This window comes from Mobula birostris, chromosome 1 (assembly GCF_030028105.1).
Source record: "Mobula birostris isolate sMobBir1 chromosome 1, sMobBir1.hap1, whole genome shotgun sequence".
Classification (NCBI taxonomy): domain Eukaryota; kingdom Metazoa; phylum Chordata; class Chondrichthyes; order Myliobatiformes; family Myliobatidae; genus Mobula; species Mobula birostris.
In genome coordinates, this window is record NC_092370.1 from 53,237,036 (window position 1) to 53,249,427 (window position 12,392).

Consider the following 12,392-nt stretch of genomic DNA (forward strand, 5'->3'; position numbering starts at 1 on the left):
TTATTTCAATTGGAGATCAATGTACAGTAAACATTTATTTATTTTCCTTCAAGTAGTCTTTTGTTTCACAACAGAAGAATTAAATAAAATAGGCTTTCTTCCGATTTTCCACATTGTTATTTCATTAACCATTATACCTCCAAAAAGATCCAAATATACAACTTAAATACAATGATACATATCCAAAGTTATTACTTATTTACAGTACATGAGATTCAAATATTTATGGAATGCATTTATATCAGGTATTCATTATAAATATTAAACCTTAACAACCACTTTCACAATGATTGCTGATGCATGAGAGCTTAAGTTTCACTGAGGCTGAGTTACCAACTGTAGCAGACTGATTTCTTCCAGTCCAATCCAAATTGATGGATGATGTGTTACAAAATGAACAAAGCAGCTAAGAGGCCCCACCTCCTTTCCAAGAAGACTGCTTACTTCATAGCCCTATGAAGATTATATAACAAAATAATAATTGAAAAAAACTGGCAATATTCAAAATATAAATTATCAATATAAATTACATATACATATAAATTTATTCATGTAAGCCACTTCATACATATATTTTGCATAGATGCGTATTCTTATTTTAAAACAACATTTTGATATATGAACTTAATGGAATATTTCGAGTGATTAGTTGGAATATTATAAATTATTAACAAAAGTGTTGTTCCTCTAAGCTTTACTTGGAAATTATTTTTAAATGTTTTCACAATTTATGTGGTTGCTATAGTAAATACATTTAATAATATTCTTCACAATTGTACAGTATTAAACCATTCCTAACCAGCTTTTAAAATTATTAATGGACATATTTTTTTCTAACTTTATTTCCAGGTTTATAGGAAACTGTATATTTGCTGTCAGAATTCTGAATATAATGAAGGTTATAGAGCTAGCCTGGTGTTGACTAATAATCATGCATTTTATAAACAATACAATTTGAAAACAATCTGCATTTTCATGTGTTGATTTAGACCTGTCTTTTTACAAATTATTATTCTGCAAATTATATGAAACCTATATTGAAAACAGGTTTTGCTATAAAAAAAATTAAAGGGCCAGAATACGTTGGGAATTGTAAACTGATATAAAATTTTGGATTCTTGAGAAAATATTGGAAATACAATTTGTTAGTCCCTCTCCATGAATAATTTCCCATGTGGAGTCTGGTACAAGAGTGTAAACGCTGGAATTTGTCAGCAGTTAAGATGGGCAATCGCAACATTGAACCTATTCTCAGTTAGATCTGGCAGAGGAATATCAGGTGTATGCCACCAAGTGGAGAGGAATTACTGCAAGGGACCTTGATTAAGTATAAAGTAATTTACATGTTTTCAAATTAATGAAGTTTATTAAAATATTTGTTTGCCATTCATAGAAATCTAAATTCCCTACCTCAGTTTTTAAGTTTCAATTTCCTCCATTAGATTTATGTTAGAGACTTTTAGAAGCCCTTAAATTCTAGCCAACAATACCTGATTGGTATGGCCCAACTAGCTGTCAGACTTTTCCTGCTATGAGCCATTTCCAACTCATCCATGGCACAACATAATGTCATGCAAGGGTCCTCCATTACGAAGGCTTCCCCATTATGGATTGGTGCAGCTTTGACCAGCAAATTGATGCCTAAAAGCAGTAGATGGACACGGGCAAGCATACATTGTTTATGGCTGTCAGCAGGTTTGGCCTAAGATTTGCTGCTTCAGGTAGTTTTATTACTGAGGATGAAATGTTTCAGCTGAAAGGTACTTGAATCGTTTGTGAATTCATGGTTAACATACGAAAACTACAAGTTCAAACAAGAGATAAAGGAAAAAGATCTTTTAAAAATATACTGATTTAAAAGGTGAAGGAATGAACCTCAACTCTTGAAAATAACTTACAATGCCAGGGAGGTTTTATTTTAGATATAGGATCTGACACATTTAAATTGGATCAGCAAAGGAAACCAGTGCAATGTATTTCCAAGTGTAATTATTCTACTGGCCATAGATATTTTTCCCCTAACTTTCAGTGGGCAAACTCATTTCCCAATAATTACTTTTTCTGATTTTCTTTGATGTCCGGCTGTTATTTGACCACTGTTGAAGTCCACCAATTTCTTAACCTTCTTTTTAAAAGATGCTCCTTAAGACTGTTTTGATATGGTACTTCAGCCTTCAGTGTCTCCAAATTCAGGAATGATTACATAAGTATCAGTTATGGATTTGCAGAATGCAGAATGGGAGAATGTAGGAATTTTTATAATTTCAGTTTGCAAATTGTAAAGATACTCAAACTTTTGAGTTTTAAAACATGGAATGCTGAAAAGCTATACAAGCAAAGGTATATTTAGATAATTTCCTTGTAGAAATAATAATTATAATTAATAAAGCAAGTAATATTAGTCTGTCAAGATATTAAATCTGTAGTGTATCTGGATGTTCTAAAGTTGCTTAATGATAGCTTTGGAAAACTCCAGCGTGGGTGAAATCCCTAAATTAATGTGTTTTAAATGTTTGAATGCAGCCATTTCTATCATTAACTAATTCACATACCAAAAATAGTTTTGCCACAAAAAAATTGTTTGTTAACTTCAACTGTTCACAGAACTAACTCACCTCTTCATCCCTGGAGGAATGCATCAGCAAGGAAGATATGCTTGGTTCCCGTAGCTGTATTGGGAAATAAGATCACAAACAAAATGTATCAGGCTTATGCACATACTACATTTATTCATTAGGAGGAAGAAACTCTTCATCACTTTTCTACTGCCGCTGCCTAAATCAACACTAGTTTAGCCTTTAATTTACTCTTATGCCCCAGCCTGTTTCATCCAATGCAACCTAATCCCATTACAACACTTTCTAAAAGAAAATTCTGGAAATTATCTTAATATCAAAAGCACTTTTTTTTTAACTTAAAAAGGCAACTTCAGTCAGCAGTGAAAATTTTTAATATGGCAGATAAGTAAGGTAAACTATGTATCTACTCACTTTCCCAAAAATTTTGGAATTATTGCCAACTTCATTAGAAGTCACAATTTTCTATCCGGATTACTGACAAAGGAACTTAAAACTTTAACACTCTTTGGTGTCTGAGTTTAAGCTCAAAGATTTAATGTGAAATTAAAATAGTACAAAAAAAATCATAGCAAAGCTCTTCAGCCAAAGGTACAAGAAATTCTTTTAAGTCCTAGCACACACAAAAGTACATTTATTTCTTAGCCAGCTGCATGCAGTATTAATACCATTGAAGTATTGCCAGATACAAACCAACTATATCAGAAGAGAGTTTAGAAATGTTAACTGAATTTATAAACATTTCAAATGTCATAATTTTTCAGTATTAATAGTTTGCTGATTTTCACTCTTTTTTACATTTAATATTTGCAATTTCCCTCTCCACCTGCATCATGTAAAATATTCCATATATAAATATGCATTAAGGCAGACGCCTCAACTGCAGCTATAATCCAAGCAGAAAAGACCTCAATGTATAGTTACAACTCAGAACTTCTGGTTCTCAACTCCAAGTTCAATTCAATGAAACTTAGCAACTCCATCACCAATGGGTATCTTCAACAGATACTTGACTCGGTTGTACAAAAGGGTGGGAAATATGACGTTTAATTTTATTGGGTTAAGCAATAATTACTGCTGGTCCACATATGTAATTCAATCTTGTCACAGTAGTGATCTTACACGCAAAGATTGTTAAAGTTCTGAAGCTTATACCTCTAAAAAACCCTTAATGGTAGGTTAACTGGCCACTGTAAATTACCCCTTGGAATAGGCAAGAGGCAAAAGGATCAAAAGGGCATTGATGGGCATGTGACAGAACAAATTACAGGGTTACAGAAAAGTGAGAGCGGAATGGGACTGATCAGATTGCTCTGGTGGAGTCAGGCATGGATCCATTTGGCCCAATGACTCCTATCTGTACCAGAAAACATAATGGGTAAACTCAGCATTAAGCAAATAAATGTTTTATTGTAAAATGGTATGGAATCCAAAACTGACATTAAGTAGTGAATGTAACAGCATAAGTTTAAAAAAAGAAAGTATTTGTTCTACAAGTCTTTCAACAAAGGTGCACAACACCAAGCAACAATTTTCATTTCCAGTGACTGTTTAAGATAAAATTACATGCTGATATGAATGTTGTTAATGTCATACGTACTAATTTCCAAATAATCCATGAACTTTAAATACCTTAATTTTTATGGTACTGTTTGGTAGCTCTGAACAATGCAGAAACACTTCCAACTGGATCTTTGTTAAAGGTGTCATCACAGACTGAGTACATTGATGGCAGTAAAATAGTTCACTGTAACATGAAAAATCCGACTTTTAAAAACCAAGAGAAATACTATTTTGATGAACAAATAGTAATAAGGCAATCTTAGCATGATGTATCCAAGCATCGTAGAGGAGAGTTATACATCACGGCAGTAGTCCGTTTAACCCATCGACCAGCCATCCGTATTAGCCCCACCTTCCAACACTTGCCCCTTAGCCTCCTTTGCCTATACAAAGGTGATTCAAATGCTCATTAATTTCCATTCCTGCTTATTTCTCAGCCCATGAACAACACATTTAAAGTTTCACGTATTTGGAACAAATACTTACTTCATGTTGCTCACTAACACTGTTGGAGTTTCAAAGTACAATCCTCAGTCTTGCTCTGAAAGCTATGGAACCCTTATCAACAGTTCTGTGACTTCAAATAAGAGACTTCAGGACATCAATCAACTGAAATAGTCAGTGATTTTCTGCATACATATTGTAAACTTAAATTTTTGTTTCAACTATTTTCAATGTTACAGGAAAGCTGCTCAGATCCCGAGGAACGTATAGCAACCAATATAATTTATTGTTTTCATGAGAAATGAACTCTTTAATGGAAACCTGCTACCAGTTGCGTAGTGTATGTCAAGGTTTTCTGCTGGGCCTATGTTGTTTGTGATACATATTAACAACTCGTGAATTTAGGAGATATGATTAGTAAGTGTGGATCTTACCAAAGTTAGTAGTGCTGGGGATAGTAAGGGAATTTATCTAAGATTACATGGGATATAGATCACATGAAAAGTTGGATGGAGCACTGGTAACTGGGATGTAATTCTAATAAGTGTAGAATGATAAATTTTGGGAAACAGGCTAATATCAGGGAACTCACTCCTCTGTCCCACCTCTTTACCCAGTCTCTCTCCTTTTATTCATGTCTTCCAACTATGATCATTACATACCTATCTACTCTGTTTCATCACCCTTGACTCCCCTTTCTTATCCTCTCCAGTTGCTTCATTTTGTCCATCATCATTCCTCATCTGGCTTAACCTACCAGCCCCTGCCTCTACTCTTCCCCACCTGGCTCCGTCTGCTCATCAGCCTTCTATGTCTGATAAAACCCATCACTTTCCAGCTTCTGTCCAACTCCTCTCCCTCACTTTTGTATACTTGCTATCTGTCGTCTATACTCTCAACCTGAAAAATTGACCTTCCCTTTGCCACAGCAGACTCCAATCGAGATGTTAAATTATTCCAGAAATTTATATTTTTACTCTAGGTGTCAGTGCTTGAAGTTTTTTTTTGTCTTCTGTTTGTGTCTAAGGTTGAGGGAGATCTTTTGTGTCCTAAGATCATCAGTTGCCATCTTCTGAACCATGATGTTTATTCCAGCATAGCTTCGAGCATAATCCTTCCTAGGAACCTGGCTCCTCACATTTTGGCAGGGCTGAGTGCAGTAAGGGGGCTATTTCAGCACACAGCTGTTCAGACTCCAAAACTCCCAGAGTCACAGACAGGCACTGCATTCAGTGTGATCAGGGTCACTGTGAAAGTCCTTGACACTCCAAAACAGTCAGTAACATTTGCAGCAAGTTTTTTAAAAAATACAACCTACAATACAAAAAAATCTCAAAATATTTAAAAAATTAAAGTAGATTAAATAAAAAGGAACCTTTTTCCACAACACTCTATTTCTCTCAAGTATTTGAAGAAGAAGTGTACCTTATTTATCCAGCACAAGTTCAGCAGTACTCTGATGAACTCTTAGTGAGGAATTCACCAGAGCAGCACACAAGATGAAAACTTCTACTGTCAATTTAAATCCATGACAATACTTAAAGCAAACTTCCACAAGGATGCCTAGATAAGTTACAGTACAAAAACCTGTTCAGAACCCAAGATCTCTCCCACTATTTTTGTTTTAAAGAGACCCACACAAAAATTCTAACTTTTAAAATCTTTATCCCTCCTTTAAGGCTACATTAGATAAATTCACACAAACACGAGGAATTCTGCAGATGCTGGAATTTCAAGCAACACACATAAAAATTGCTGGTGAACGCAGCACGCCAGGCAGCATCTATAGGGAGAGGTACAGTTGACGTTTTGGCCCGAAGCATCGACTGTACCTCTTCCTATAGATGCTGCCTCGCCTGCTGCATTCACCAGCAATTTTTATCTATTAGATAAATTACATATTTCTTGTAATTTTTATATATATATATATACACACACACACATATATACACACATGCTACACCAGAAGAAATAATTAATGTTCTCACACTTAAGGCAGAGATAGATAGGTTCTTGATTAGCCAGGGCATCAAAGGGTATAAGGAGAAGGCAGGGTAGCGGAGATGACTGAAAGAATTGGACCAGCCCATGATTAAATGGCGGAACAGACTCGATGGACCGAATGGCCTACTTATGGTCTTATAGAATGGCAGAGCAGACCCAATGGGTTGAATGGCCTAATTCTGCTCCTATGTCTTATGGTCTAATAAGGCAAGACTATTAAACAAAAATGGTGCCAGTTAGTTTCTAAGTAATCACCACATCATATGACACATTTTCAAGTACTAACCATTCCCCAGGCAACTTTTCCAATTTTCCATTTCCACATTTGTTACAAACTATCCAGGAGAAAGCAGTGGTCTCATCCACACCAACCACAGTTCCTGAAAAAAAAAGACCCAGCTCATAAACATGCAACTAAATCAAAATGAACAGATATATACAAAACAGTAAATGTAATGTATTTATTTATTTGTTTCTGCTGTAATAAATCAAACAGTAAAACAATTATTAAAGATTACTTTAAAACATCCGACATCTATCATAAGCTCACAAATAATTTCTCCCAAGGTAATAAATCTTGTATCTTGCCTTCATCTCACTCTGTCAACATAACCTTTTTCCTCAAAGTATTTAATTTAGCTTCCCTTTTAAGTAAATCTTCAATATTTTCTACACATATTCCCTGTAGTAGCAATGTCACATTCTCATTGTTCTCTGGTTAAGGAAGTTTTCCAAGTCTATTCTATCAAAGTATTTGTAATTTTAAAGTATTTTATCAGATCAATATTTAGCCTTCATAAAGTTAGTTAAAGTTAAAGTCTGTCCCGAGCCTTATAGGCTCATCAGGCTGGTGCTTATGCCGGTTTCCGTGGCGTGAAGCGACTGAGAGTACGAGAGTCCACCCCAGATAGGCCGCCAGTCTATCGTGAGGTTAACCCTCAGCATTTTGCCAGTACCCCTTTTCAGCTGGGTGGATTGGAGCAATGTGTGGTTAAGTGCCTTGTTCAAGGACACAACGCGCTACCTCCGCTGGGGCTCAAACTCACGGCCTTCAGATCGCTAGTCCAATGCCTTAACCATGCACCACACATTTAGCCTTCATATTTCAGGGGAATTTCCTTATCATAATGGGCTCAGATTATGCTTCATCCAGTTTGTTGCACTTTCTTGCCCTCCTTGGTTTCCCCAAGGGAACGCTTGCCTAGCATCCACTAGTTGGGCTGAAGGGCCTTTATCTATGTTGTATTGCTCTGTGACTCAAAGTGATCTGGCCTTCTAAATTCTGAAGCCATTTGAACAGACTGTTATAGTTCAATCTATTTAAACTATTCTGTTAATGCACCCAGTAGATAATCTACTTTATTATATGAATTTGTTCAAGTTCTTTGGGGGTGTAAACAGTGAAAGTCAATAGAGGAGAGCCTGTAGGTGCAGTGTGCTTGGAGATCCAAAAAAGCGTTTTACAAAACGCCACATCAGAAGCTGGTGCATAAATTGAGAGCACATCTAGTTTGTTAGCAGGGACTGAAAATTGCTATCACATAGAAAACAATGAAATTGGAATAAATGAGATTTTTTCATGCAGGAAGTATGTAATGAGTGGAGTATTTCAGGAATCAGTTCTTGGCTCTCAATTATTAACTAATTACATTATTGACCTTGAGGAAGGGGTGAAAGGGTTGTCCAAGTTTGTTGATGACACAAAAGTAAGTGGTAAGGCACATTGCAGTGAGGATATTTTGAGCCGATAACATGTTATACGTAATTTGAGTGATTGGGCAATAATGGAATCCAATGTGGAAAGTATGAGGTCATACACTTTGGTAGGAGGAATCAAAAGGTGGTTATCTAAACTGAGATAGCAAACAAGTACAGATGGATGCAGGTTTCTATTGCCTGGATCACAAAAAGGTGGCAGGCAGACACAGCCGTAGTTCAGAAAAAGGCAAGTTTGGTTACAATTGTATAGTGTCGATGAAGCTACACAGGCAGCCTTAGACATAGCTTTGTTCCTCTGACCAAAAATAGGATATTGTAACACTAAGGCAGTCCAAGGAAGTTTGGCTGGGCTAATTCTTGGGATGTGAGGGTTGTCTTATCAAGACAGGCTAGAAAATTTGGGCCTGTACTCCCTAGAGTTTAGAAGAATGAGTGGTAACCTTATTCAGATATCTGAGATCCCAAGGAGTTTAATGTGGTAGTTGCTGAGCTGTTTCCATCGTTGGGAGAGAATCCGTGAGGCATCGTTCTGTCAAGAGTCTCTGTACATCCTTGCCATAGAACGTGTGGGTTTTCCAGGGTGTTCAGGTTTCATCCCACAGTCCAAAAACATACTGGGTAGATTAAGCGGTCAGGGTAAATTATCCAGTGATTAGATTAGGGTTAATCGGGGTTGTGGGGTTGCTAGGTGGTGTGGCTCGAAGGGCTGACTCTGTGTTTTATTGCTAAAATAAAAGTAAATAAAAATAAGTAAAACTCTACCCTTCCAGCAGAAAAAAAATGATTTGGTATTCAACTCCATTCCTGTTTGTGGAGATACATAAAATTAAAGAGGGCCACCTTCTGCAATCAGACAAGAATGAAGAAGTGGTTCATTGTGGTTATTTGCAAACAGGCAAATATTTACTGTTTTGCAGCTTTGTGATCTATTGATTAAATACAAAAGCAGAATGTCTGAGTCACCAATTATAACAATTATGAAACTTGGTCATCAGCACATAAAATCTGTTTAAATAAATGCAGATAATTCAGCAGGTCAGGGAACTGCTGTGGAAACAGATGCTGCTTGATATGCTGTCTGCTTCAAGATCTTTTGTTTTACTCTCAGGTTTTCAGCATCTGTGGTATTTTTGATTTTCACTGTGGACAACTTTGCAGTTCATTACAGGGAGCTGAATCCAGACATCCCACCCTGCAAAAACTCATTTCAGGGAGGTAGCATCATCAATTTGCAGGGGACTCCAAGAACTTCCGGGAGAGGTGGGATGTCTGCAATAGAGCAGCCCCTTAGCAGCTAGCCAGCTAGTTTAAATAACGTTCGCTATGCTAATGAATGAATGACACCTGTTAAACTCACCTCAACAAGACTTTTACATTTTAACCCACCATGGGCAATAGAAAAGTCACTGTTGCAAACTGTGCAGCGAGCAACACTGTCATTATTTTTGACCGCTATTAGGCAGGGGTACATTTTAGAGTAGTATGGGGTGACGTATGTTTTATATTTTCTTTTTTTGGAACACTCTGCCAGCACGCACGCACGTTCTTTCTTTCTTTCCTTTTTCTCTCTCAAAAAAATTGATTTCTGGGATATTGTACAATTAGTGGGTATCAGGGAGCCACTATTAATATGCAGGAGACTCCCGGAACTTCCGGGAGAGGTGGGATGTCTGTGAACCTCATCAATTGACATCATGTCCTTAATTCACAGGACACAAGCTTTGCCTGTACCCTCAGATGCAGACACCATACAAGAATTTAAAAACAGTATCTTCATTTCCTTTATAGCCAAATGACTGAGTCATTCTGCCTGGTATGGATGTCAAAATGCAATATAATGTGACACTGTGATACCATTTTCCTTCTCCAAAATCAATCTATCTTTCCTTTCCACAAAGCCCTCCACTTTTCTTTTATCCATGCACCTATCTAAGAGCCTCCTAAATGTCTCTAACGTATCGGCCTCTACCTCCAGCCCCAGCAATGCATTCCAGATACCCACCACTCTCTGTGTAACAAAAATCTACTTTTGACATCCACCTAGATTTTCCTCCAATACTTTAAAAGGACTGTATGTTTTCTCATATCAGCCAATGCCACTGTAGGAAAAAGGTGTTGGCTGGTTACTCTATGCCTCTTATCATCTTATACACTTCTATCAAGACTCCTCTCTTTCTCCTTTGATCCAAAGAGAAAAGCTCTAATCCAAGCAGCAGCCTGGTAAATGTCTTCTGCACCTTATCCAAAGCCACCATATCCTTCCTATAATGAGGCAACCAAAACTGAACACAATATTCCAAACATGATCTAACCAGAGTTTTACAGAGATGCAACATTACCTTGCGAATCCTGAACTCAACCCCCAACTAATGAAGGCCAACACAACATATGCTATTTTAATCACCATATTAATGTGCATGATGACTTTGAGGGATCTACAAACTTGGATCACAAGATCCCTTTGTTCCTCCACACTGCTAAGAATCCTGCCATTAACTCTGTACTCTGTCATCAAGTTTAACTTTCCAAAATATATCACTTGACACTTTTCCAGACTGAACTTGACCTGCACTTCTCAAGCCAGCTCTGCATCCCATCGCTTTCACACTATCCACAACATCACCAACCTTCATGTCATCTGCAAACTTACTAACACTGCCTCCATTTCCTTCTTTGACATTTATAATTATCATAAAGGGCAGGGGTCCCAGCACAGACCCCTGCGGACCACTGGTCATTAACCCCCAGGCAAAATACTCTCCTTCTACAACCACCCTCTCTCTTCTCTGGGCATGCCAATTCGGAGTCCACACAGACAAGTTTACTTGGCTCCCATACCTCTTGACTTTCTGAATGAGCCTACCATGCAGAATCTTGTCCAATGCCTTACTAAAATCCATATAAACCATATCCACTGCCCTACCTTCAACAATTTCTTTTGTCACTTCCTCAAAAAAATCAGTGAGGCTCATGAGGCACACTTTCCACTCACAAAGCCATGATGCTGGTCCCTAATCAAACTACATTTTTCCAAATGCTCGTAAATCATGTCTCTAAGGACACGCTCCAATAACTGCCTATTCACTGGTCTATAATTTCCCTGATTATTCCTGTTACTTTTCCTGTACCTTTTTATGTTCAGATATTTTCAAAATCTAGTGAAGCCTTTTCTTATATATAGTATTTTAATGTTTGTCTCTCCGTCTAAAGTCTGCTAATGGCTCCTTTACAAAGTGTTTCAGGGTAGAGAAGCAGATAAAATGATCTCAGAGGTATAAAGGGCTCCGGAATCTGGAACAAAAAATAAGCAGCTGCTGGAGGAAAGGTCTGAACCTGAAACATAGGCTGTCTACTTCTTCCACAGACACTGCCTGAGTCACTGAGCTGTTCCTACATTTTGTTTTACGTAAAATGACCACTTGGAATTAGTCATGGAATGTATGTGTCCAAACTCCATAGTAAAAACTCAGTGCAATGAATATATTTATTTTGACAAACTTTAAATACCTTCGTCAAGAAAGAGATCCTAAGATCACAACAACACCAAAATAGAAAGCAATTGCACCCTAATGAATTAGTATCTGCTTTTGAAAATAGAGCTTCACTCCCCAGAGTCTGTCCATATCCAGCTCCATTCCCCAAAGTCTGTCTGTACCCTGTTTCTGTGCTTCAGGGACCGTGGATTTACAATAACAATGCAAGTTTCATCAACACCAATGACATGGAGAGATTGATTCCCACTAAACAAATGGATATGGAAACTGGTTTGCACCAAAATGAATTTTCACTCAAACCCTCAGACTTCATTTTAAGATTAGAGTTCATTTAAATTATGTCAAAGCAGATGCCTGTACTATTAAGCCAATACAAAACTGATGGTAATCTAGAGGTAAGTTTTAGATCAGAAGGAAAAGCACAGGAAAGAAAGGTGTCAGGGACTAAGTGGAACACATTGGAAGCAGTGATTGGAAAGGTGACACCCTTTGTCAATTAAGGTGGTGATCGTTGAATACAATAATCTATAACAGCCTATGGCTGAATGTGCATCCAAGAAAAGCACAACTGCATCTCCTATTTCTTGCTTTG

At 37.2% G+C, this 12,392-nt stretch overlaps 1 protein-coding gene across 2 annotated transcripts in view; it reads right to left on the bottom strand.

Annotated features, from left to right (window-relative positions):
• The window catches only part of spidr (scaffold protein involved in DNA repair), a 280,768-nt gene continuing 268,376 nt past the window's right edge, over window positions 1-12,392 (bottom strand). For both annotated transcript variants that reach the window (XM_072255220.1, XM_072255211.1), the window contains exons 17-20: window positions 6,874-6,967; window positions 4,209-4,323; window positions 2,616-2,669; window positions 1-453 (exon numbers count right to left, since the gene is read on the bottom strand). In XM_072255220.1, coding sequence (XP_072111321.1) covers window positions 316-453; window positions 2,616-2,669; window positions 4,209-4,323; window positions 6,874-6,967 — 401 coding nt within the window. In that variant the 3' untranslated portion in view covers window positions 1-315. The remainder of the gene's footprint in view (window positions 454-2,615; window positions 2,670-4,208; window positions 4,324-6,873; window positions 6,968-12,392) is intronic.